This window comes from Electrona antarctica, assembly GCF_951216825.1.
Source record: "Electrona antarctica genome assembly, chromosome: 10".
In the NCBI taxonomy this organism is placed as follows: domain Eukaryota; kingdom Metazoa; phylum Chordata; class Actinopteri; order Myctophiformes; family Myctophidae; genus Electrona; species Electrona antarctica.
Genome location: NC_136791.1, coordinates 21,611,740 through 21,635,419, shown reverse-complemented (window position 1 = coordinate 21,635,419; position 23,680 = coordinate 21,611,740). Strand labels below are relative to the sequence as shown.

The window sequence follows — 23,680 nt, the reverse complement described above, 5'->3', positions numbered from 1 at the left end:
TTTCTATGGCCTGCAGGATTCTGGCTGCACCGTGGCCTTGTGACCTCATTAGTGTCCTGTAGCCGTCCCTATGTGCTCTGGAGAGGCCGCTGTTATCTCTGTCCAAGCAAGCATGTCCACCACTTTCAACCTGAAAGTGCACCGCCCTATTTTGGGCATGCCACTATTTCTGGACGAGGGCTGTGGTTTTTTTTCTATCAGCTTGCATTCCCTGCCGAAGATGTCACAGGCTTCTGAACCGGCGTCCATGCACAGCCCACCGATGAGACACAGAGCGAGTGGACAGAAATGGTGCCATCTTAAAAGCTGTTGAAAAATAGCAGATCTACAAGCTTGTAGCACCGCATCGAGTGCCGCGCTACAAGCTTGTAGATCTGCTATTTCTGAAAAATCGTGAAAATGTGAAATGTGGCGCAAATCTTTGAATATATTTCCTTTCAGAGCGAACGTTTTTAAGACACATAGAGTTTTTCAGAAAACTGTCATGATTTAGAAGACATTGTTTTAATTTTGACCTCAGGTCAACATTAAAAAAAAGTGTAACCAGCTCAGTGGCGGGATTCAATTATCTCGCCGGGCCATACCGAAGACTCTGAAAAATGGGACCATTTGCCACCCTGCTTGGCACTCAGCATCAAGGGTTTGGATTGGGGGCAAGTCCCTGCGAGATACTGACGGCATGTCCTGGGGTTGAACTTGTATGTGGCTGGGGGATATACTTGTATACATACAGCCTTATACAGGTACGCTACAGAAACAGTAGATAGGCTCTTGTTCCTAAGGGCCTCATGGCTTACAAATAGCAAGGCTCACTTACTTTACCTTTTAATGAGTGATGAACATTTTTGTGAAGATGAGATTGTAAATGTATGAAGTGCTCCTTCAAGTGGGTAATTCCTCTTTCATCTCATGTATACATTTCTCTCTTATACATAGCTGAGTGGTTAGTGAGCCCGCCTAGGGAGCCAAGAGGTATGATTCCATGATTCCAGGCCAGGTCAGCAATGTGTCCATGACATGTGTGTCCCTGAGCAAGACTCTTAACCCTTAATTGCTCCCAGAGCGCTGCTCACTGCTCCTAGTGTATATATAGGATGGGTAAATGCAGAGGACCAATTTCCAATTACCAATATATTTCCTCGACGGTGTCACTTTGGCAAAGGACTGATAAAGCTGACAACGTGTGGTGATGAATTGAGCTTCACTGTCTGTCACACGAAACAGTTCTGGGCACCGCCGTGAGCACAAAGTCATTAAAGGATGATAAAAGACAACGTTGTATGCGCGCGCGCGTGCGTGCACGTGGCCATGTTCTGTTTGCCACTGTGTGACAGTGCTATGGGGATCGAAGGCACAGACAGACAGACGGACGGACGGACGGACAGACAGATATTGGCTTTAAAAGCTTTATACCAAGCTACCCTCACCTACATGTACATACACGTATTATATAACTAATCCTATTCCTAACAGCAAATTCATTATTTGCAATGTGACACAACTCCGTTTACCCAATGCTTTATTCCCTTTTAATTGCAAGTGCATTTCAAAGTTTTGATTGTTTTATTTGAGAGACAGACAGACAGTGAGACAGACAGACAGACATAAGAGGGTGAAGGACACCAGGCAGCAGACATTGAATAGTGTATTGATTACCATCATGCTCTGAGCTTTACATTGTCCCTGGGTCACAGCTGGAATCGATAGGTAATTAGTCTTCTGTTTAAACAGAGGAGAGAGCTCTGCCAATTAATGCGTGTGACATCATCATTGTACCCAGAAGTTATGTGGGATCGTCTACTGAGTAGCAAAAAACAACTACTTTCTGGCCGTGACAGACCATACATCCACACAGAAAAGTCATATCTGATTGCATTAAATGACGTTAACCCTGTAACACCCAATGTTGCAATAATACAACATATTTGAATTCATTCATTCATTCATTTAATTTTTTTCATTAAGTTCTTTTTTCACCTAAACGTCATCATTGATGTTCATTGCAATGCCATCGGTCATGATATTTGCATATAAATACCCCCCACAGAGGCTGAAATTCACACAAATTAAAAATCTCTGGACTCTGTGCAATTTTGAACAATTTTGAACCTATGACATTTGACCTTTAACCCTGATAAAAGTAAGTAAAATAATAATAAAATGTTTTTTGTGATCATTAGAATGTCTAGAACATGTTTTATTTATTATTGTGAAAGATATGCCCCAAATGTAAATGATTAATTTATTATTATTATTTTAATAATTATTATAAATGTGCATAAAAATTGCTCACCAACATTGCAGCTGTACGGAAAGCTTGAATCATCCTCTTTCCTCCCTCGGCTCTTTCCTTCATCAGAACATGTCCTACTACTGTATGAGCTACTGTACTGTTACTGTCATCAGCCTGATGAAGACGAGGTGTCACAGTGTTGTTTTTGGCAGCAAATTTAGATTTTAGTTTTAGTCATAGTCTTTTGAATAGTTTTCGTTTAGTTTTAGTCACATTTTAGTCACCTGGAATGTTTTAGTGTTAGTCTAGTCTAGACTAACACTAATAAGATTTTAGTCGACTAAATCTACGGTTGGTTTAGTTGACTAAAATGTATTTTGGTGGGGTTTGATGCCGTCGTAATGACATATTTCACACTTGTGAAATACACAGGTGGGGATGTTCACATGTTGGCTTTAAATGTTCTCTTATAGCGAGAATCACACGCATACATCAAAAGAAAGCTGAACTTGTCCACTTCAATTTAAAAAATACATTTTGATTTTACCATGTTCCATTCTGGAGATATTGACCTTTTTGCAACACCTGCATTTGCCTGGAAGTGGTTATCTTGAACAGCGAGCAGAGTTATGGATGGTTTAAAGTCAGAGACATTGACAGGCAGATATAAAATTGAACCCAATAAATATCCTATACATCCTATACACCGAATGAAAGCCCTGAATGTGTACTTTTACGAGGAAAACAGTACACATTGATCCCATCTACAGTTGGACAGTAATTGGTTATTGAATGCAGCTTGTGCCCACCAGATAACTTCAGAGAAGACATGGACGTGAACTCCTCAATATTCACAAAATAAGGCCTATAGCGACATATAAATACTATATACCGTATGAAACAGAAGACTCTCTGCTTTCATAAGGAAAAAAATTCTACTGTAATAATACAAAATCACACCCCTGTGAAGTGAGCGGTGCAACTCTACTTCTCTACTTATTCACTACAGCTCGCTATATACGGACTGAGACAGAAAGTCATGTAAACCTTTTATTTACAGTTTGGTCTGTAAACTTCTACTGTAATAATAAAAATCACACCCCTGTGAAGTGAGCGGTGCAACTCTGTTCTCTACTTATTCACTACAGCTTACAGTAGAAGTTTACAGACCAAACTGTAAATAAAAGGTTTACATGACTTTCTGTCTCAGTCCGTATATAGCGAGCTGTAGTGAATAAGTACAGAACAGTTGCACCGCTCACTTCACAGGGGTGTGATTTTTATTATTACAGTAGAAGTTTACAGACCAAACTGTAAATAAAAGGTTTACATGACTTGGACTAAGCAGCAATGACATGGGGATGGTTCTTCATTGTCCGGGTGGGTAAAAAGATGAATGAAAGTATGCTATAAAAAAGTGATTAAAACGTATGGATACGTGGTTAGCACCGGACGTTTGATTAATTAATAACGTACGGATACGTTGTTCGCGTTCGCTGTGTTAAAAGAGACTGGGACCTACATCTCCTGTGATCATGAGAAATTGCATCTGAGCCAGTCTTGCATCTTTTATTTTGGAGTGCCGCTTTTCCCACTTAGTTGGTTTATGAGCTAACCATTCAGATCATAGTCTATGATGACATCATCACAGTGACATCATTCAGATCAGAGTCTATGATGACATCATCACAGTGACATCATTCAGATCAGAGTCTATGATGGCATCACAGTGACATCATTCAGATCAGAGTCTCTTGCGGGTGCAGTACTTAGTTCGGACCAGTCATTGGTCCGACAAACGACAACTTACCTCAAACCCTAACCTAACCATAACCGCAAGCACGGGAGCAGCGCATGTTCGAGCGCTTCCCGCATGTCGGACTAATGCTCCGTCGGAATTACGTGCGGATCCCGCCTCGTGTCACATGGGTGAAACATCATAGAATCAAGTCTACATGATTATACGCACGCACGCATATACACACGCACGCACGCACGCACGCACGCACGCACGCACGCACGCACGCACGCACGCACGCACGCACGCACGCACGCACGCACGCACGCACGCATAATACACACACACACACACACACACACACACACACACACAGAGTTTATATACCGTGTCATTTCTCTACGTTTCATCACTTTCAATGAATTTGTGTGTGTGTCACTCAGGCGGGGAGCCCTACCTCGGTCAACGCCCCGTGCAGCTTCTCGAGGACGTCCGTCACCCCGTCGAACCAGGATATCTGCAGGTATGTTCAACCCTGTCCCTGACCTTTGATCCCCCCCCCCCACTGATGCAAATAGCCTGCATCCTTTAGATTCACTAAATTGACGCAATCATGCCACCCTCTCCGGGGGTCCTGGGAACGCAATACTGTACTCAGTACTGTACTCTTAACGTTGTTGAAGTAGGACTCATAAAATGTCCCTTGGCTGGGACCCATCTTAAAAGACCATTACATTGAAAACCTATTTACAACACTGACCCCCCCCCCCCCCCCCCCAACAGGTGGTCATGTGGTCAGTGGTCATGTGACCAGTGTGTTGTCAGTTCCATGCTGTCTGTCCATTCATTCCATCTCTCAATGGTCCATTTCTGTCCATGTTTGTGTGCAGTGGTGGAAATGAACTAAGTTATTGTAAAATGTTGAAGTATTTCCACTTTCCAATAAACATTAGTTACTATACTAGTTGGCTACTAAACGTAGATTATGATTATTATTACAAATACAAACCATACATTAACCACTTCAGCATTGTATACATTTTGGCCATTTGAAAACGGCAGATCTACAAGCTCACAATGTGTTAATGCGATGTGACGCATTGTGAGCTTGTAGATTGGCTATTTTCCTAAGATTTTTATATATTATAAAACGTGAAATGGGACATTCTGCATAATGAGTACTTTTGCTTTTGGTACTTTAAGTACATTTTGATGACAATACTTTGGTACTTTAACTCGAATACATTTTGAATTCCTAACTTTTACTTAACGGAGTATTTCTATAATGCAGTATTGATACTTTTACTTGAAACACTCAACATGTGAGTTACTTTTTCCACCACTGTGGTGACTGCTCTCACCATTTCTGTCCATTGTATGTTTTTCCTCCTGCACGCACGCACGCACGCACGCACGCACGCACGCACGCACGCACGCACGCACGCACGCACGCACGCACGCACGCACGCACGCACGCACGCAGCCTGCGGAATGAGGATGCTCTCAAGCAGACAGCCGTGGTTCTGCTGAACGGAAAAACCTCCCAGTGTTCCTCGCACCACACCACCGTCTGCTTAGCGGACCCGGCGGCGAGAACAGCCTCCTCCTCCAAGCCGGCTAATCGGCTGCTGCGAGGATACGGATACGCTGGCGTGACGGACTGGCTCTCCCTGCTCCGCCCCCCATCGTCGTCCTCGTCCAATCAGCTGAGGTTCTCTCTGTCTCTGAACGACGTGGGCCAGCGCGGGGGTGGCGGCCTGGGCAGCGGCCTGCGCTTCATCGACCGTGCCTACTCCGAGGGCGAGCTGGCGCCCCCGCAGGCGGGACCCGGGGGGCCCCAAGCCTCCGTGGACCCGAGGAGCGACCACGGGCCTCCAAGCGCACGAGGGCCCGACGCCAGCGCTGCACGTGCGCAGCCCCACCTCGTTCCCTCCGTCACCAGCGACTACGGATACATGGCGGGGGCCGTCCCGCCGCCTCCCCCTCCTCCTCCCCCTCTCCCCCCCGCCCAACACCCTCCTCCTCCGTCCCAACGCCCCACCGCCGCCGCCGCCCACGACAAGCTCCACCTTCCTCCGCCTCCTGCGGCCCCGCCCCTCCCCCTCCCGCTCCTCCACGGCGACCAGCCTGCAGTGCTCGGACCTGATGAGTAGCTACGCCTCACGGCTGCACGCCATGCTGGAGGGCAGCGACCTCGACGACACTGCCCCTCCTCTCGTGGGACCGGCCACGGGCTCCACCATGGCGACGGGGCCGTTGCAGGCCGCGCTGCAGGCGCCCCTCTGCTACATGGACGAGGACAGCGACTTGGAGGACACTCGCTGCGTGAGTCCCATGGCGGAGAAAACGGAGCCCCTTTCGCCCTATTCGCTCTGCGAGGACTTCTGCAGGTTGGTGACCGTCTGTCTGCCTGGATGGTTCCCGTGTGGTAGAGTGCCCCCCCCCCGTGTGAAGTAGTACGAGCCACTGAGACCGGTGGAACGGACCAGAAACATCTGCTTTGACTCTGTAGAACCTATAGACGCTCCCAGGAAAGATCCTCCTATGAACCTATAGAGTCCTAGAGGCTCCCAGGAAACCTCCTCCATGTAGCATAGTTCATATGCTCCCGCTCAAACTCCACAGTAGAGCTCTTCAGGGGTCTGCGCATCACACACACCGTCTGTCTGTGTGCTCCGCTCTGTCTGCTCATCACAATTCACACACCGTCTGTCTGTGTCTGCACGCTCCATGTGTTTTCAGTCTCGCCATCCAAATGAGTTCAGCACTAGATTGATTGGCTTGGTGTGTTCAGACTGAATATAGGTTGGTATGAATGATTGATTGTGGCTGAGGTTTGGGCACAGAGAGGTTCTGGTGGAGAAATGATTAGCACTGAATGATTTTTTGGGGTCGATTGTGTGTGCAAAGTTTCACACTAAGTTTCACACTTTTACACCAGCAGTGCCCGGTTTTCTTTTTTATTTACACACCCACACAGACACCAGGGGTGGACTGGCCACAGGACGTATCGGGCATATTACCGGTGGGCCACGACCGTAGCGGGCCGCTCAAGTTGTGACGAAGCACATTTCCATGTTATTCTGCTTTATTTTTCCCTATACGTGTTAATATTTTTATGAAGTGAAATGTAACATGTGATACTGGCTAAATAGTATTTTCTCCTATTCACGAGAGAGGTAACGGGACTTGATGGACCTAGGGTGAGTGACAGCTGTCAGGGACTGATGTCGCCACCCACACTAAGGTTTCATAGGGAGGAAGTGACACACGGGGAACAGGGGGAGAAACTGCAAACAGAGGTGTAGGCCTACACAGGAGAGAGAAGCTCCGGGCGCCAGATACAGGTTAAGTCATTGAAGTAAAAGTTTAACAAAGTATCTGCAGCCAAAGAGAAGGACCGTCGAGGCCATCGGGAAGAGTGACGTGCTGGTTGCTGCCGTGGTGAATCGGTCATTTGTTTGGATTATCCGTTGCCGGCGTGCTAATGGTGAGATCATTCCAAACTATTCTGGGTGGATTTAATTAGGGGTACCCCAATCGTGTTTTTGCGTTGGACCGTTCAGAGCGGAGTTTTTACGTTTCGTTGGGACCAAGCGAGGAGCTATTAAAGACTATCGCGGGCGCGTCGCATCCAATCAAGGAAGAGGACGCGGACTTTATTTATTTATTTATTAATTTAGCGCGGCTTTGCGCTCTTGACTTTGGGAGGGGTTGTTTATTGTTTTGGTTGTTGAATACGTTGTGACACTAGACGCCACAGAGAGCGTCGGGACTCGTTTGGGGCGGAAGGGGTTTTGAGGAGAGTATTGTTTGTTGTTTTCAGGTTGTTTACCTGTTTATTCCTTCATTTTGCAGGGAGAGAGACAGGGACAGACGCACTGTGCCAAGTGCACTAGTTCTATTGAACTCCGTTTGTTTGACAAATTCTCATTTGCTGCATCTCTATATAAATAATTTAAACTATAACCTTACGATCCTGTTGTTTATTTTTCCTTAGTTAATGGTTTTCCTTAAGTGATAAAGGGCAATTGTTACAAAGTTATAGGAAAAAAAATCATTTTATTTTGTTTTTACTTTTTTGACAGGCAGGCAGGCCAATCGCAGGCAGGCCACCGGAATGGCCTGCTGCCATTCTGCCAGTTCCATCATGATAATTTCACTGTACCTGTATCAGTGAGTGACAAATAAACCCTCTTAGGCTCTTCTATCTTGAATCCTTTTGCCAGCATGACAGCATCATTCTTGTGAGAGCAACAAAGGTTTGTGTAGTTGTCTGTTGGTTTGTATCATTTAGGTTGTTATGTAAAAGTGGTGGTATTGGGGCTTGTTTGTTTGTGTGTGCCTCGACGGAGCGGGCGGTAGAGTTTCTGCTATCTGCGCGCTGGTTGTGGTGGGCCGGTCTGGGCCAAATTCGCGTGAAAATGACTGTCCAGCCCTGACAGACATGCGGACGGACAGGCACGAAAACATAATCCCCACACCCAGCTGTTCTGGCCTGGAGAAGATAATAATATCTACGTCTTAAGGACGAAGGTAGAGGTTGTGAGATAAAGCCTGCATGTGATATCAGCCCAACTGTGCTCTCTCCTGCCCCTAAAAGAAACGCCTTGCCCCCGACGTCTATGCTCAGCGACAGGTGGATGAGGAGCGAATCACCTCCCTCGTTACACACATTCACTGCATGTGAATTGCGGTGATCGGTCGACTGATCATATTATTGCTTAACAAAAGACTGGGCGAGTGGGCAGGCAGGGCAGCAATTCATGCACTCAACACCTTCACTGAAATGAGCCATTGGAAGGTTCTGTGTCTCGTAGGCGTATAGCGTTTGAGAGACATTTAACCGATGAAGGTCTGAACTACCATTCAGTTATAGACAGACAGAGAGTGCCAGCCTCGGCGTCTACACATTTGAATTGTATTTTATCTGTTGACTTGACTGTTCTAATTTTGACTGACTCAATGATTTGTGAAGAGCGTCATGTTTCTGTCCGTAATGCTGCCTGCTTACTGCACTTCTTTGAGAATATTATATTGATTATACTTGCATATTGTATTTTATGCTTCTTTATGTTTCTTTTTCTTATATTATGTTGCAATAACTCTTCCTCAATGGGCATTATCGTCTGGTGTTGTCGTCTTGGTATTGTGATTGGATATAATGACAGGTGACGGGTCGGTCCACGGACCTGCTTATTGACGGGCAAGACTCTGCCACTCGCCCTCAGCGGGTTCTTGTGTTTCTGACGTCACGTTTAGGAATAAGATTAGGTTTAGTTTTACTGAGGTCACGTTTAGGAATAAGATTAGGTCTAGCTCTGGTCCATAGCTCTAATGCGTTGCATTTAGAGCTATGTTACTCTCGACTTCCGCCGCTCGCATGAATGCAGACCAGCCTCTCGTCTTTAGCGTAAATAAAAAGAACGTTTTTGCTACTCACCAAAACAAAGGTGGGTTGTGTCATTAGAAAGCCTACTTTCTTTGTCTTTTTTTTGTTGTTGTCTGTCTTTTCATCAATACAAATTAAGTGAAAAAAAAAGAAAGCCTACTTTCCTTAGTGGAAGCACTCTGAGCCCCCCCACCACATGTATAAATGGTACTTTTTGGCCAAAAGGGGATTTTGTTTGCACCGGAAAAAAATACTTTTAGTTAATCCACTGTGCCTTCTACCGATATTGCCCAGAGAATTGCCTCATAGAGAATATTTTTTCTCCAGTGAAACAAAATCCCTTTCTGGCCAAAAAGTACCGTTTATACGTGTGGTGGGGGGCTCAGGGTGCTTCCACTAAGGAAAGTAGGCTTTCTAATGACACAACCCTCCTTTGTTTTGGTGAGTAGCAAAAACGTTCTTTTTATTTACACTAAAGACGAGAGGCTGGTCTGCATTCATGCGAGCGGCGGAAGTCGAGAGTAACATAGCTCTAAATGCAACGCATTAGAGCTATGGACCAGAGCTAGGTTTAGGCATAGTTTTACTGAGGTAACGTTTAGGAATATGGTTCGTGTAGGCATAGTCAAACTGTGGACAAAATAATCTGTAGATTTGGTTGACTGAAATGGCATGATATGTAGTCGACTAAAACTAAAACTTTTCAGATGACTAAAATATGACTAAAACTAAATACATTTTTATTGAATGTGAAGTGAAAATAACCACATCAAAACTTGCTGCCAAACCTAGCACTGGTAGAAACGTGAGGTTGAGCCCATGAGATCAGGACGCAGATTATAGACCTCAAAGAGCCTTACAGCACACGCACAGACACAGACACGCGCAAACACAGACACGCACACACACACGCACACACAGGCACGCACACACACACACACGCACGCACACGCACAGACAGATAGACAGACGCACACGCACACACACACGCACACACAGGCACGCACACACACACACGCACGCACACGCACAGACAGATAGACAGACGCACACACAGACACGCACACACACACTACTTCTGAGGAAATTTAGAAATGTATTTATGGACCAGGAAAGGACCAGGAAAATGGTCACAATGTCTGTTTCTCAAATTCTACTATAATAGTCCAGACACACACACACACACACACACACACACACACACACACAGACAGATAGACAGACGCACACGCACGCACGCACGCACAGACAGATAGACAGACAGACGCACACACAGACACGCACACACACAGACACGCACACACAAAATGGTCACAATGTCTGTTTCTCAAATTCTACTATAATAGTCCAGACACACACACACACACACACACACACACACACACACACACACACGTGACAATAAGCACACAAACGTCATGGCAAAGTACAGTCAGGTGGCTCTAAGTAGGAGATCAAGGGTCAGTGGTATATGTGTGTGCGCATGCACACACACACACACACACACACACACACACACACACACACACACACTAGAAGGCAGGACACCGAAACTGCAGAAACCTTGTATCTTCATGTGTCAACGTTTTGTCTTTTTTATCGATATAAAACGGGAGCGCAAACATATTTTTTTTTAAATGGGCGTTGCCTTGCACCACCTTGCTCATCCCCTCCCGACCTGTTTGGCTGTGCGTGCGCACACATTACTTCCTTGTTTACGACCCGACAAACCCCCCTATTTTCTCTGAATCTACGCTACACCTCCCGTTTTTTGGGGGGGGGAAATGGTAGAGGGGGGGGGGGGGGGGGGTCAGGGTAAAATAGCCCTCATTTCCCCCCCCCATCTGAAAATATGTTGTTCCAGGGACCCTCCAGAAGCAAAGATTTGAGTTAAAAACTGAAACTCTCTGGGCTGTGGCTCAGCGGTCCAGGCACCTTGGCCGGTAGTCTGAGACTGGCGGTGTGCCGCAGGTTCGACTCCCGATCCCGACGGCCTTTACTGCACGTCACTCCCCCATCTCTCTCCCCCATTTCCTGTCAGCCTACTGTCTGTAAAATAATAATAAAGGTGAAAGCCGCAAAGAAAAACATTTAGAAAAAACTGAAACTCTGAAAGAATATATATTCAAAGATTTGAGGCACATTTTCAAAAATAACAGACCTACAAGCTTGTAGATCAGAAGTATAAAATAATTCTTAAAACACCAAAAGGGGTTCCCGCCCAAAATGGGTTAGAAAGGACGCCTATACGCACCTTAAAAATTGTGTTAAAAATAATTAATAACTACAGTACATTGAATACGTTGGAACGCTGCTGGGCATTTTATCTAATTTCCTGAAAAGTAAACCATTTGAGTTTTCCACCTGACAGTGACGAGATGGTCTGTATATTCTCTCACTATCCATCTCTGTCTCATGTTCACTTATACCACACGCATGCACACACACACACACACACACACACACACACACACACACACACACACACACACACACACACACACACACACACACTCCTTAGAGGGTGGGTGACTAATAGCTGCTGTCCAGCTACCTGCCAGTGGGCAGCTGATATGTGATCTAGTGGGGGGGTAGAAAGACCATTATTAAAAGTCTAATGGATTCCTCTCTCTCTCTCTCTCTCTCTCTGTGAGAAACGCAGCGTGTACCGCCGCACGCTCCTCAGAGGTGACACACACAGCTAACTGAACGCTCTGCTTTGTAACGTTACATTTGTCCAGAACGTCCCGCCAAAATGTAATGTGCGCCGCCTGCCTCCGGGCACTCCGACCGTCCGCTGATGAACGGCTGTGTTTGCAACAGCAGCTCAGCTTCACATTGTTAACCTTTTGAAAACATACCTTTTAGCCACCGCCGAAGCTAAGTGCTCGCATCAACGGACGCTGTCGTGTCTGTCTGTTTGTGTGTGTCTGTGTGTATCTGCGTGCGTGCGTGCGTGCGTGCGTGCGTGCGTGCGTGCGTGCGCGCGCGTGCGTGTATGACTGTGAGGGGCCTGCTGATTGCAGGAATACACAAGCTGAGAGCTATAAGGCATTGGCAGAATTCTGTTCAGTGTCTGCGAAAATTGGCAGTCGCCCAAGTCGCCATATATGGAGAAGGCGATGCTTCCTGTACCCGTGATCTGTACCCTGAAGCACTTGTTGTAGACAGTTTTCTACAAGTTTGCGCATCTACTATTGTTTGTGTTCAACAATTTCTTGTTAAATGTGAATGCAAATAAAGCCGTTAAGTGTGTGTGCGTGTGTGTGTGCGTGTGCGTGTGTGTGTGTCCGTGTGCGTGCGTGCGTGCAGGATCTGCCACTGCGAGGGGGACGAGGACAGTCCTCTCATCACTCCGTGCCACTGCACCGGCTCCCTGCGCTATGTGCATCAGTCCTGCCTGCAGCAGTGGATCAAGAGCTCCGACACGCGCTGCTGTGAGCTCTGCAAGTACGACTTCATCATGGAGACCAAGCTCAAGCCGCTGCGCAAGGTCAGACAGCCTCCGTGTGTGTGTGTGTGTGTGTGTGTGTGTGTGTGTGTGTGTGTGTGTGTGTGTGTGTGTGTGTGTGTGTGTGTGTGTGTGTGTGTGTGTGTGTGTGTGTGTGTGTGTGTGTGTGTGTGTGTGTGTGTGTGTGTGTGTGTGTGTGTGTGTGTGTGTGTGTGTGTGTGTGTGTGTGCGCGCGTGCATGCCTTCACTCCACCAAATGTGGAGCGACGGCCCTCTACAAAGGATAGAGGGAGGACCGGAGCGACAGCCCCGCCCCCCGCTATTCATTTCAATGGAAGTTGCTCAGTGGCGTTTTGAAGCACCCTGAAGAACGCTCTACTTCCGCATTTGATTTGGTCTCCTATAGGCTCATGCATGCATGCATGCATACAGTGCGTGTGCATACATGTGTGCAAGCAAGCACCCTTGTGTGTATGTATGTGTGCAGCAGAGTTGCAGAGTGTGTATGTGTGTGTGGTGGTGTGCAGAGTTGCAGACCTGTGTGTATGTGTGTGTGGTGGTGTGCAGAGTTGCATACCTGTGTGTATTTGTATGTGTGTGTGTGTGTGTGTGTGTGTGGTGGTGTGCAGAGTTGCAGAGCTGTGTGTATGTGTATGTGTCTGTGTGTGTGTGTGGTAGTGTGGTGTGCAGAGTTGCAGATCTGTGTGTGTGGTGGTGTGTGTGGTGTGCAGAGGTGCAGAGAGAGCTGTGTGGCCCACAGATGGACAGACAGCATGCCAACATGCCATTGTTCTGTCTCAGAGCTTTGAGGAGGGTTTCTGAGGCTTGGAACCGGATGCTGCTTATTGGCCCTCATTGTTGAACGATCTGGACTCTGATTAGAGACCCTTATGCCTTTCACCATCTCTGCACACAGCAGGACACACTCATTGACATTCCTCCAGCCTTTGTTAGCCCCACACACACACACACACACACACACACACACACACACACACACACACACACACACAGCTTAACACAGTGACTGCGGAGATTAAAACATCGTGGTTCAGATCTCCCTGCCTACTTTTCACTAACCTTTGAAGAGCCACTGCGCCGATGTGATCGTTGCTTTTCATGGAAATGTACTTTAAAACGGTGTAATCGCTTGTCGTAGTGTTGAAGAATAATCCAAAGTGGCGATCACAGCAACAGAGTGGAGGAGGAACGCGCCCGCTGCATGCGCGCCGCCGCCATTGCAATGCATTGAGCCTCAATTTCCCAGAACCCTTTGCATGCGACGGTTGTTTTTCTCGATGACGTCATCAAAACGCGTCACCTATCCCACTCTGTCTGATGGAAACCTTAAAACGTATTAAAAATGCGAATTAAACAATGAAAACATAACTCGTGTAACTCGTTATTGGGAGGGAAGCTGTTCTACAGTCAATTAACTTGTGTAAATGTAAAAGTGTTAAAAGGGTGACAACAAATGACCTTTGGCTGCAGACCAGTTATGCATAGTTCTTACGCATATCATTTTGGGGCGTCCTTGAAACCACTGGAAAAGCAACATACATGTTTTTTCAGAGAACTGTTAGGATTTGAGAAGAGATTTGTAGAATCGTCCTCCGGTCTTAACGGGTTACATTTTTAAGTGAGCGTGGTTTTGGTTTTGGTGTTCTCTTCTGGGTGAATAGCTGCTGTGCACACACACACACACACACACACACACACACACACACACACACACACACACACACACACACACACTCACTCACTCCAGTGTGTGTAGCGCTGGCCACAGATCACAGCAACCGTGTGCTGCCAGCATCAAATATTTAGGTGCAGTGTTCACGTTAAACTGTTCCTGAACGCAGCCAACAGAGCCAGATGGGTTTCACCACCACCAGTAAACCACCAACTTAACACCTCAATCGCCCAGGACGAAGTTCTTTGTCCTTTCTATTAGTAACGCCCGACGCCCAGGACGAAGTTTATTGATATGAAAACGTATCACATCGCTCCACAGCCTGGGAGCGCCTGTTGTGCAATCCTCGATGTTGCGCAACAGTGAGACGTTATAGAAAATGTTCCCCCCCGTTTAGCCGCCGACAACGAAAATCGGAAAACGTTAATAACTCGCAATCTAAATCATCCCGTCTAATTATAAAAAAGATCCTGTGTTAGACGGCCCACCGCTGTCCAGTCGCTAGTAGCGGTAGATTTATTCTTACCTCCCATTTTTGTCGATCGCCTTTAGAGTGTTTTGGCTACATCTAGCTGCTACAGCCACATCCGGAACAACATCCGGTCTGTCGGTAAAAGTGCTCCGTTGCTATAAATCAACTGGGCGCTATAATTTAATGGATTAAATAACCCCAGGCAATTACGGTGTTAATCTCTGACGGTGGTGGCTACGTTGTTGCTGTCGTTTGTGACCTGTGCTTGAATTACCCTACTGGTGTGTGCCAAAACGTCTCCACGAGCATAGCAAGGATTTGAGGAAATGGACATTGTGAGGACAATCTATGCACAAAGCTCGTAGACCTGCTTTTTTCCCCCAAAATATTTCTTCTAAAACTTTTGGCAATTCTGTACAATGATTATTTCTTTCTTTTGGTATTTTAAGTACATTTTGATGCCAATGCTTTGTACTTTTACTAATGTAAAACATGAATCACAGACTTTTACTTCTAACAGCAGTCATTGACACTTTTAATTTATCTCTTTTCGTCTGGTCCTGGTTGTTCCCGGACCTGACGTTGAGAAACAGTGCCTTATATTACAAATTACAGTTTAGGCATTTAGATACAGTAAGCAAGCAATTACAGTAAGCAAGAACAACACAAGGTAATACATCAAATGCATAGTCATCAAGTAAGAAATAGTCATCAAGAATCATAAGCAAGCTGTATGGAGCTATAGGGAGTGGATTTTATATTAATCATATATTCATCATCTCTCTCACCTCCCCCCCCCCTCCCCCCCAGTGGGAGAAACTACAGATGACGGCCAGTGAGAGGAGGAAGATCGTGTGTTCGGTGACGTTTCACGTCATCGCCATCACCTGCGTGGTGTGGTCGCTCTACGTGCTCATCGACAGGACAGCAGAGGAGATCAAGCAAGGTACGGCGCCGCCGCGCCACGGGCCGACGTAGGGGGGCGCACAAAACAGTCACACAGAGTTAGTCTTCAACACTAACTCTGGGGGAGCCCGGGCTCGAACCATGGCAACCTTGCGGTTCTCATTCGGCCACTCTACCCCTGAACCACCGCCGCCCCATACAATAGAGCACACAAACCATAGTGCTGTGATGTTTAGGCAACGCCTTGCTCGTCCGTCCCGGAGCTGTTTCACATCCTGGTTTACGGCCCGACAAATCTTTGCTATTATCTCTGAATCTATGGCGCTGTCCATGGTTTTGATGTCAACGCCGATGTTCTGGCCTAATTTCTGTCTTCAGCATGCATCTCGTTTGGAATATAAACGCTTCGAAACATAGATATCAGACTTACCGGTATTAGCGCGAGTGCGCGGAGAAGGAACGATGTTCCCCTCAAATATTATCTTTCTCTCTGTTCTCCCACGTAACGGTTATTGTAGCATCATTCAGAACAATCCAGTAGTTCAGTGGTTTTCAACCTGCAGTGGTCCGGGGACCACCAGTGGTCCTTGAAAGGACTCCCCAACAAATTGGAGAGCTGCTAACCAAATGGACCCTTATAGATCCTTAACTCTTGAGAGCGTAAAATGGAACCAAATGGACCAGTACAAGTCCATTTGGTTCCATTTACGCTCTCAAGAGTTAAATCATTGTTAAACATCCGCATTAGTTTATTTACAGGAAGTCTACACAATTAGAGAATGCAGAAGAATTGTTATTTTGATCACCACATCAATACAGCATGGAATTGTGGACACAATCTTATCCAACGACAACAAAGCATTCAAACAAGTTCTGGGTCCGAGAGGAGGCTAAATCTTAACAAATGGTGGGCCGTTCCGTGGCTCAGATGCTGAATACATAATGGGCCTTGATATGAAAAGGGTTGAAAAGCGCCACTCCAGCAGTTGCATGTGCAGAGGAAAAGGACAGGCTGTCTACTGATCCAAACAACACGTCGGTGACTCACACACATGTTCACAGAGAGACACCGGGGGTCCAGTCGCCATGGAGATGCTGTAGATTTCTTCTTGAGAACCTGTTGCTGATCACATCGCAGATGGCAGTTCGTTCCGTTTTCCTATGGCTTTGCAAAAAGGATTAAAAACGTGACTCGGATTCCAAGTGGAACGGAAGGAACGTGTGTAATCCATGCAGGGAATGTTCTAACATCTGAGTTTGTGCAGAAAACGAGTGTCTCAACTCAGTTAAAATAACACTCATAAATACTAGTACTACTATGAGTATAAGTCCACCTAAAGGAAGTCCAAGTGAAGACCAAGTATTGGTATTTTATATTAAGCAATGTAGAAGATGGTAAGTGAGTCTTCTGTGATGTTATAGGCTACACTGTGGTGAAAAGGCCCCACCCTCCTCCTCGCAGGGGGGCCTCTCGTATTTGAGCAACCACGGGACTCAGGCAATCAATTAATACCTTTGCAAACACTATTAATGACAAGTATTTCCTACAGCATTAAGTCAAAAAATCTGAAACCTTTTCATTGTTTTCAGAGAAAAACAATGAGAGAAGATCTTAATTATAACCGTAGTCTACGCATGCGTGAGCACGTTTCGTGCGGGCGGGGGTGAGCAACGCCTTGCTCATGCCTTGCTGACGTATATATATATGTTTTTTAATAGCCATCTATTGTCTATTAAAAAAACATATATATATATATACGTCGGCAGCAGTCAATGTATTAATGCATCGTCAATGTTTCTGGTGTGAATTGGTGTCATCATGATACGCGTTGAAACAGGGGGAAGTATCGTCATTGCATGTTGAATTTATTATTACACCATACTGAACTGGTGTGTGTGTGTGTGTGTGTGTGTGTGTGTGTGTGTGTGTGTGTGTGTGTGTGTGTGTGTGTGTGTGTGTGTGTGTGTGTGTGTGTGTGTGTGTGTGTGTGTGTGTGTGTGTGTGTGTGTGCTGTGCCTTTTTTAATAACATAATACATGATACAAACACTCTCTTTATATACATGCAGCCGGAAGAATCCCAGGTAAAAGTTTAACACCTTTGCAACCTTTTTATTTTGGTGTGTGTGTGTGTGCGTGCGCGTGTGAGAATCTAGTCCTTTCCAGCCTCTATCATTCCCCTTCTCTTCTCCAATCAGTGGTTCATTTCAAGAACCTCCTGAGCGTGTACAAGTGACATTTTGGGCACAGGTCCATTTGGTTCCACTTGCACACTCTCAGAGTTAAAGACAGACCTGTGAGGGTTCATTTGGAACCCCCTCAAGGTACCCTGAGGGTCTCAAAGTCCAGGGACTCTCAGGGTTCCTTGAGGGGGTTTAACCCATTTAGGCCTGACGTCGAAATAAAAAACAACGTTCGCTCTGAAAGAATATATACCTATTCAAAGATTTGTGCCGCATTTTTACGATTAAAAAAAATAGCAGTCCTACAAGTTCATAGCTATGAGCTTGTAGATCTGCTATTTTTCAATAGCTAAAGTATAACACCGCCCAAAATGGGTTAAATCATCACGTTTCAGGCGACAGGCCTATTTCTCTTCCAAACTCTTCTGGTTTCATTTGAATGGTTATCATTCATCTGCTCGGCCTTTCGTGTGCACGCCAGACATGCCGTTTTTAACACGAAGCCTGCCGTTCCCGTAACCTACATGATAAGGGTTGTTATATTATTTAATCCATGTTTTGATCGGATCGAGTCGATAGCCGTCTCCCGTTAGCATCCCAGTGTAAAGTGTGACACTGGACTGTGTGTGTGTGTGTGTGTGTGTGTGTGTGTGTGTGTGTGTGTGTGTGTGTGTGTGTGTGTGTGTGTGTGTGTGTGTGTGTGTGTGTGTGTGTGTGTGTGTGTGTGTGTGTGTGTGTGTGTGTGTGTGTGTGTGTGTGTGTGTGTGTGTGTGTGTGTGTGTGTGTGTGTGTGTGTGGTGTTTGACGAGGATTTGGTTCCCCAGACATATTGTCATTCGCCCCTCCTTGACAAACATTCTATATAGATATATATAGATATATTTAAATAAATAACAGTAAAAAGTACTCAAACTGAGTGAACGACCACGTAGATACAGTAGGATTGACCTTTAGACATTCATAGCTTCAGATTCCGTTCAGCTGTTGTGTTTTTCATTATGAGTTTTACAACTATTCCCGGGCCTCTTAGCGACCGCTAAGGGCCTGCTGTGCTTTAGTCATGTTTGTGTAGAAATGAAACATTACGCTTGGCGTAATCTCTCACTCACTGTTGTCAAAGAGTTATCGAAGTTACCAGTTTCGTACATTCCTATGTACGAAATTGGTACTTTTCAGCGTTCAAATTCAAAAATAGCAAAACTAGCTCTCTACGAGCTTGTAGATCGGGCAGTTTTGACAATGACGAAGCAGGGCATTCATTCACGAAAGTAAATACTAAGTTAAACACAGAGATACGCTGTTTCCGCCCGGCCGACAGCAACCATATACTGTGATGTACAGTGTGTGTGTGTGTACTATCTTCCCTGCCCCCTCCTTTGAAACCCGTTCATTTTGAAGCAGTCTGCAGTTGGCTTTTTCAGACTTCTATGTTGTGCTTGCGTACTTCCCTCTGTTTCACCCTGTTGTTGATTCCCCTGTACTTGAATGTGTACACACGCACGCGCGCGCGCACACACACACACACACACACACACACACACACACACACACACACACACACACACACACACACACACACACACACACACACACACACACACACACACACACACACACACACACTCACACTCACACACACTCACACTCACTCACACTCACACTCACACTCACGACAGCGTGTGTGTGTGTATTATGTTTAAAAAGTGAGGCTCGACTTTAACGTGTGTATGTGTACCCCCTGTCCCTTTCTGTTTTTCTGTGCGTGTGTGTGTGCGCGTGTGTGCGTGCGTGTGTGCCTGCATGTGTGTCGTGTGCGTGCGTGCGTGTGCGTGCGTGTGTGTGTGTGTGTGTGTGCGTGCGTGCGTGCGCGCCACCTCTCCCACCAGGCATCCTGGAGTGGCCGTTCTGGACCAAGCTGGTGGTGGTGGCCATCGGCTTCACGGGCGGCCTGGTGTTCATGTACGTGCAGTGCAAGGTGTACATCCAGCTGTGGCGGCGGCTCAAGGCCTACAACCGGGTCATCTATGTGCAGAACCGGCCCGACACCACCTGCAAAAAGCTGGTGCTGGAGAAGCCCCCGCTCTGCAGCGAGCCCTGCCTGGACCACAAGGAGGGCCTGCACGGCACCGTCATGGGGTGCCCGCTGCAGGGCCCGGTGGTGGTGGGGGGCCCGGTGGTGGTGGTGGGGGGCCCGCTGGGCCTCATGGGCGTGCCCACGCAGTCCGACACAAACTCCTCCTCCCCGTACACGGAGACTACGGAGGACTACAGCATGGATGTTCTCCATGTCTGACCCGTAGGCCCGCCCACCCGCCCGTCCCCCTGCACGCATCACACACATACACACACACGCGCACGTGCACATAAACACGCGCGCAGCCAGCCACACAAACACACACGCACGCAGCCATGCGTATGCCATTTAAAGGTGCTGTGAGATAATATTGTCTTGTTAAAATAGGTGTTAACCCATTACGCCCGCATTGAGGCCGATTCTACCAATGCCTTCTGAAATGGTAGTTCTCACACTTCCAAAAAATGAAATAGCCCAAACGCTAAAATCTAAAATGACCAGTTGGGTTTAAACATCTCTATATTCAGATAGTGTTTGTTCGAGATGGAGTGCCGTAATTGTTTCCTCCCCTAAACCATGATCATCAGGTAGGTACTATGATAATAGGCCTACTAGGAGGAAGATTTTTTTCATAAAAGTGTTAAAATTATGTTTTTATGTGGCCACACCCACCAGATCATTAAGTATACCTGGTTTTCAACATTGGCACCAGCCACCTGAACTTAAGCCTCACCCACAGCTGTGTGATAATAGGGGAGGGGTTAGGGTTATGATGTCACAAAAATGGTGTATTTTCGATTGGGCCTTTTGACTCAAATGCTTTCAGCTTTCAAGAAGAAACAGCAAACAGAAAATACTTCTCGCTGTCAGGAATATCAAGAATCGAAGGCGTTTTCAATGTTCCTCCAGGTAGAAGATCATTTGTGATACCAATTCCATCCAAAACTGGTGTGCAGAACTGAGGTTAAGTACACTGCAAGTGGAGTGACACAAAATGAGCAGACAACACTTTGAACTGTAACACAAAATGAAATGAAACTGTAGTACAAGACGAAATTGGCGACCCACCTGAAAATGTACTTTTTCCCGTTTTACTCAACTTAAGAGCTGGAGAGAACAAACGCTGGAGAGAACAAACGCTGCATAGCAATGATTACTGTATGAATATAGAGATGTGATCTTGTGAAACGTGGTATTTTAACCCAGAAATGTAACCTTTGACAACATCTGTGTCATTATTTTGGTTGGTCGGTTGAATTCAGACAGACTGACAAAACTTCAAAACTATCGGTTCTCGCTGGTTCTGCTTTCCACAGACAAATTGTCTGGAGAGACCTGGAGCATAGCCCTTTATAAACACACACACACACGAGCGCACACACACACACACACACAGACACACACACACACACACACACACACCTCTGGGAGAGCAGCGCTGACTTAAAGAGGACTCCCGTTTTTGTGGGGGTTCCCGTCCCAAGGTGTTGCCGTTTCTGTCGAGTGCTTCGTCATTTTTGGCGTACGTCGCTTCGTTTGTTTGTTTGTTTCTGACTTTGTTTTGTTTGTTTAAGAGTCGCCGTGAGAACGGCGTGTAGCGTCACACTGGAACGCACGAACGAACTTCGGATCTCTGGGACATTTCCAGCTACTGCCATCCGTCCGTCCGTCCTCTTCTACTACTGCTGCGGCTACACTTTTCCCTCCCTCCCTCCTGTCATTCTCTTTCTACCCACCATTCCCTGATCTAATCGGTGGATATCGAAACCTTTTCCACTTCCAGGATCTCCGTAACTCTTGAGTAGCGTAAAGAATGGAACCGAATCGGACCCCGTCGTCGACACACTTTGACTGCCGAGCACGCAACATTCCCCACATACAACCGGAAATGAACCGGACGTGAAAATGTTCGCCTGGCATCCGCTGTATTTATTTATAATAAATACATTTATCTCGGATTCTTTTTCCTAGATTGCGTTTTTTGGTCAAAACAAGCCCATAACTAAATAACCGATGATCGCGTTTACATTTATTTCTTTATTTTCGTGTGAAAGACAATATGATTGTCCGCCACTGGCCACTCCAGACACCATCGTGAACACATGGGTCCCGTTGGTCGACAAATAAGGTACAAACACTGGCGGTTTTGGAAGAATTAATTTGTGTGAATTAATTAGTAGTTTTTTGATTAATCGGCATCGGTCCGATTGATCAATCGGACCGATTAATTCATCCGTCTGATTGTCTTTACAGATAAACAAGCCCAAAGTAACAGCTTGAACAGATCTACAAGCTCACAATATTAAATATAACGTAATAAAGTTAAATCTGACTTCAGAATGGACAAAATTATTATAATCTTTTAATTTTTAATACATAATGAGATCATATCGACATCGGTAATATCGGTTATCGGCCATAACAGCAATTAATTATATTATATTATATCGGATATCGATATCGGCAAAAATGTCTCATCGGCACACATCACCTATATTAATTAATTAATACCTGGCAAACAATGTGTTAAAGGGAAACTTGCAAAAACATATATGTTAATGACGTTTAGAAGATTTAGAACACTTTCCTGGGGGTCTCTATGTGGTTTCAGATATTTTAGATTTTAGCAGTGAGCCCAGTGTCTCTGATGTTATGGACACTGGGCTCACTAACTTCCTGGACTACATGTTGTCTCAGTAAGACAGCCATCCCCCTATCCACAAGGAAGAGCAGTGCACCAAAGCATTATGGGAATTGTAGTCCAGGAAGGAAGTGAGCCCAGTGTCCATGACATCAGAGACACTGGGCTCACTGCTAAACATCTATAATATCTGAAACCACATATTACACACACAAAGACCCAGGAAAGTCTTCTAAACGTCATTAACATATTATTTTTTTGCAAAAAGGGTGCATTGGGTCGCATTCGAACGCTCTGAGAGTTGTGAGACCTGTAAAGAGGGACCATTTGGGAAACCTCCCGCCTCAAGGAACCCTGAAGGACCCCACTTTTTTTCTAGCTTTGATATGAGTCAAGAACCTCTATGTTGTGATCTGTGGGACTGAGGACCGCGTTCAAGCGAACTCGGATTAATTTGTTTCCCCCCTCTCTTTCTCTATTGGATCTTGTTTTTGTCCCCCCCGTTTTGTCCCCCCCTTCACCTTGGTATGCCAGACGAGGAAAAGACGCAAACAAAGGTGAAAGTCCTGCTGAGATGACGTTCAGATTTTCTGTCAAAACGGTGGAATTACGATGTTACTGAACTGTGATTGGTACGGAATGTTGCGACGGGAGCCACCACATTTTTAGATAATGGAAAGATCACAACCATGCACGTAACATTGGTTTGGTTCCCTCCGCCATGAACTTTTCTTGAAGGCTTTGAGAATGTAAAAAAAAAAGAAAAAAAAACTTTTTTAAACCGCCCTTTTTTGTCTCTTTGTTTTTAAACCGGTCACGGGAAATTGCTAGATAATCTCCATGTCACGAGATCATATTGGGACCTTTTTGGACATGAAATGCTTGGGAGGTGTTTTT

At 45.9% G+C, this 23,680-nt stretch overlaps 1 protein-coding gene across 2 annotated transcripts in view; it reads left to right on the top strand.

Moving 5' to 3' along the window:
* Positions 1 to 22,768, top strand: part of marchf8 (membrane-associated ring finger (C3HC4) 8) — a 149,726-nt gene extending 126,958 nt beyond the window's left edge. For both annotated transcript variants that reach the window (XM_079511749.1, XM_079511750.1), the window contains 4 exons: positions 4,415 to 4,494; positions 12,676 to 12,856; positions 15,790 to 15,925; positions 19,955 to 22,768. In XM_079511749.1, the coding sequence (XP_079367875.1) occupies positions 4,415 to 4,494; positions 12,676 to 12,856; positions 15,790 to 15,925; positions 19,955 to 20,361 (804 nt within the window). In that variant the 3' untranslated portion in view covers positions 20,362 to 22,768. The remainder of the gene's footprint in view (positions 1 to 4,414; positions 4,495 to 12,675; positions 12,857 to 15,789; positions 15,926 to 19,954) is intronic.
* The last annotated feature ends 912 nt before the right edge of the window (positions 22,769 to 23,680 follow it).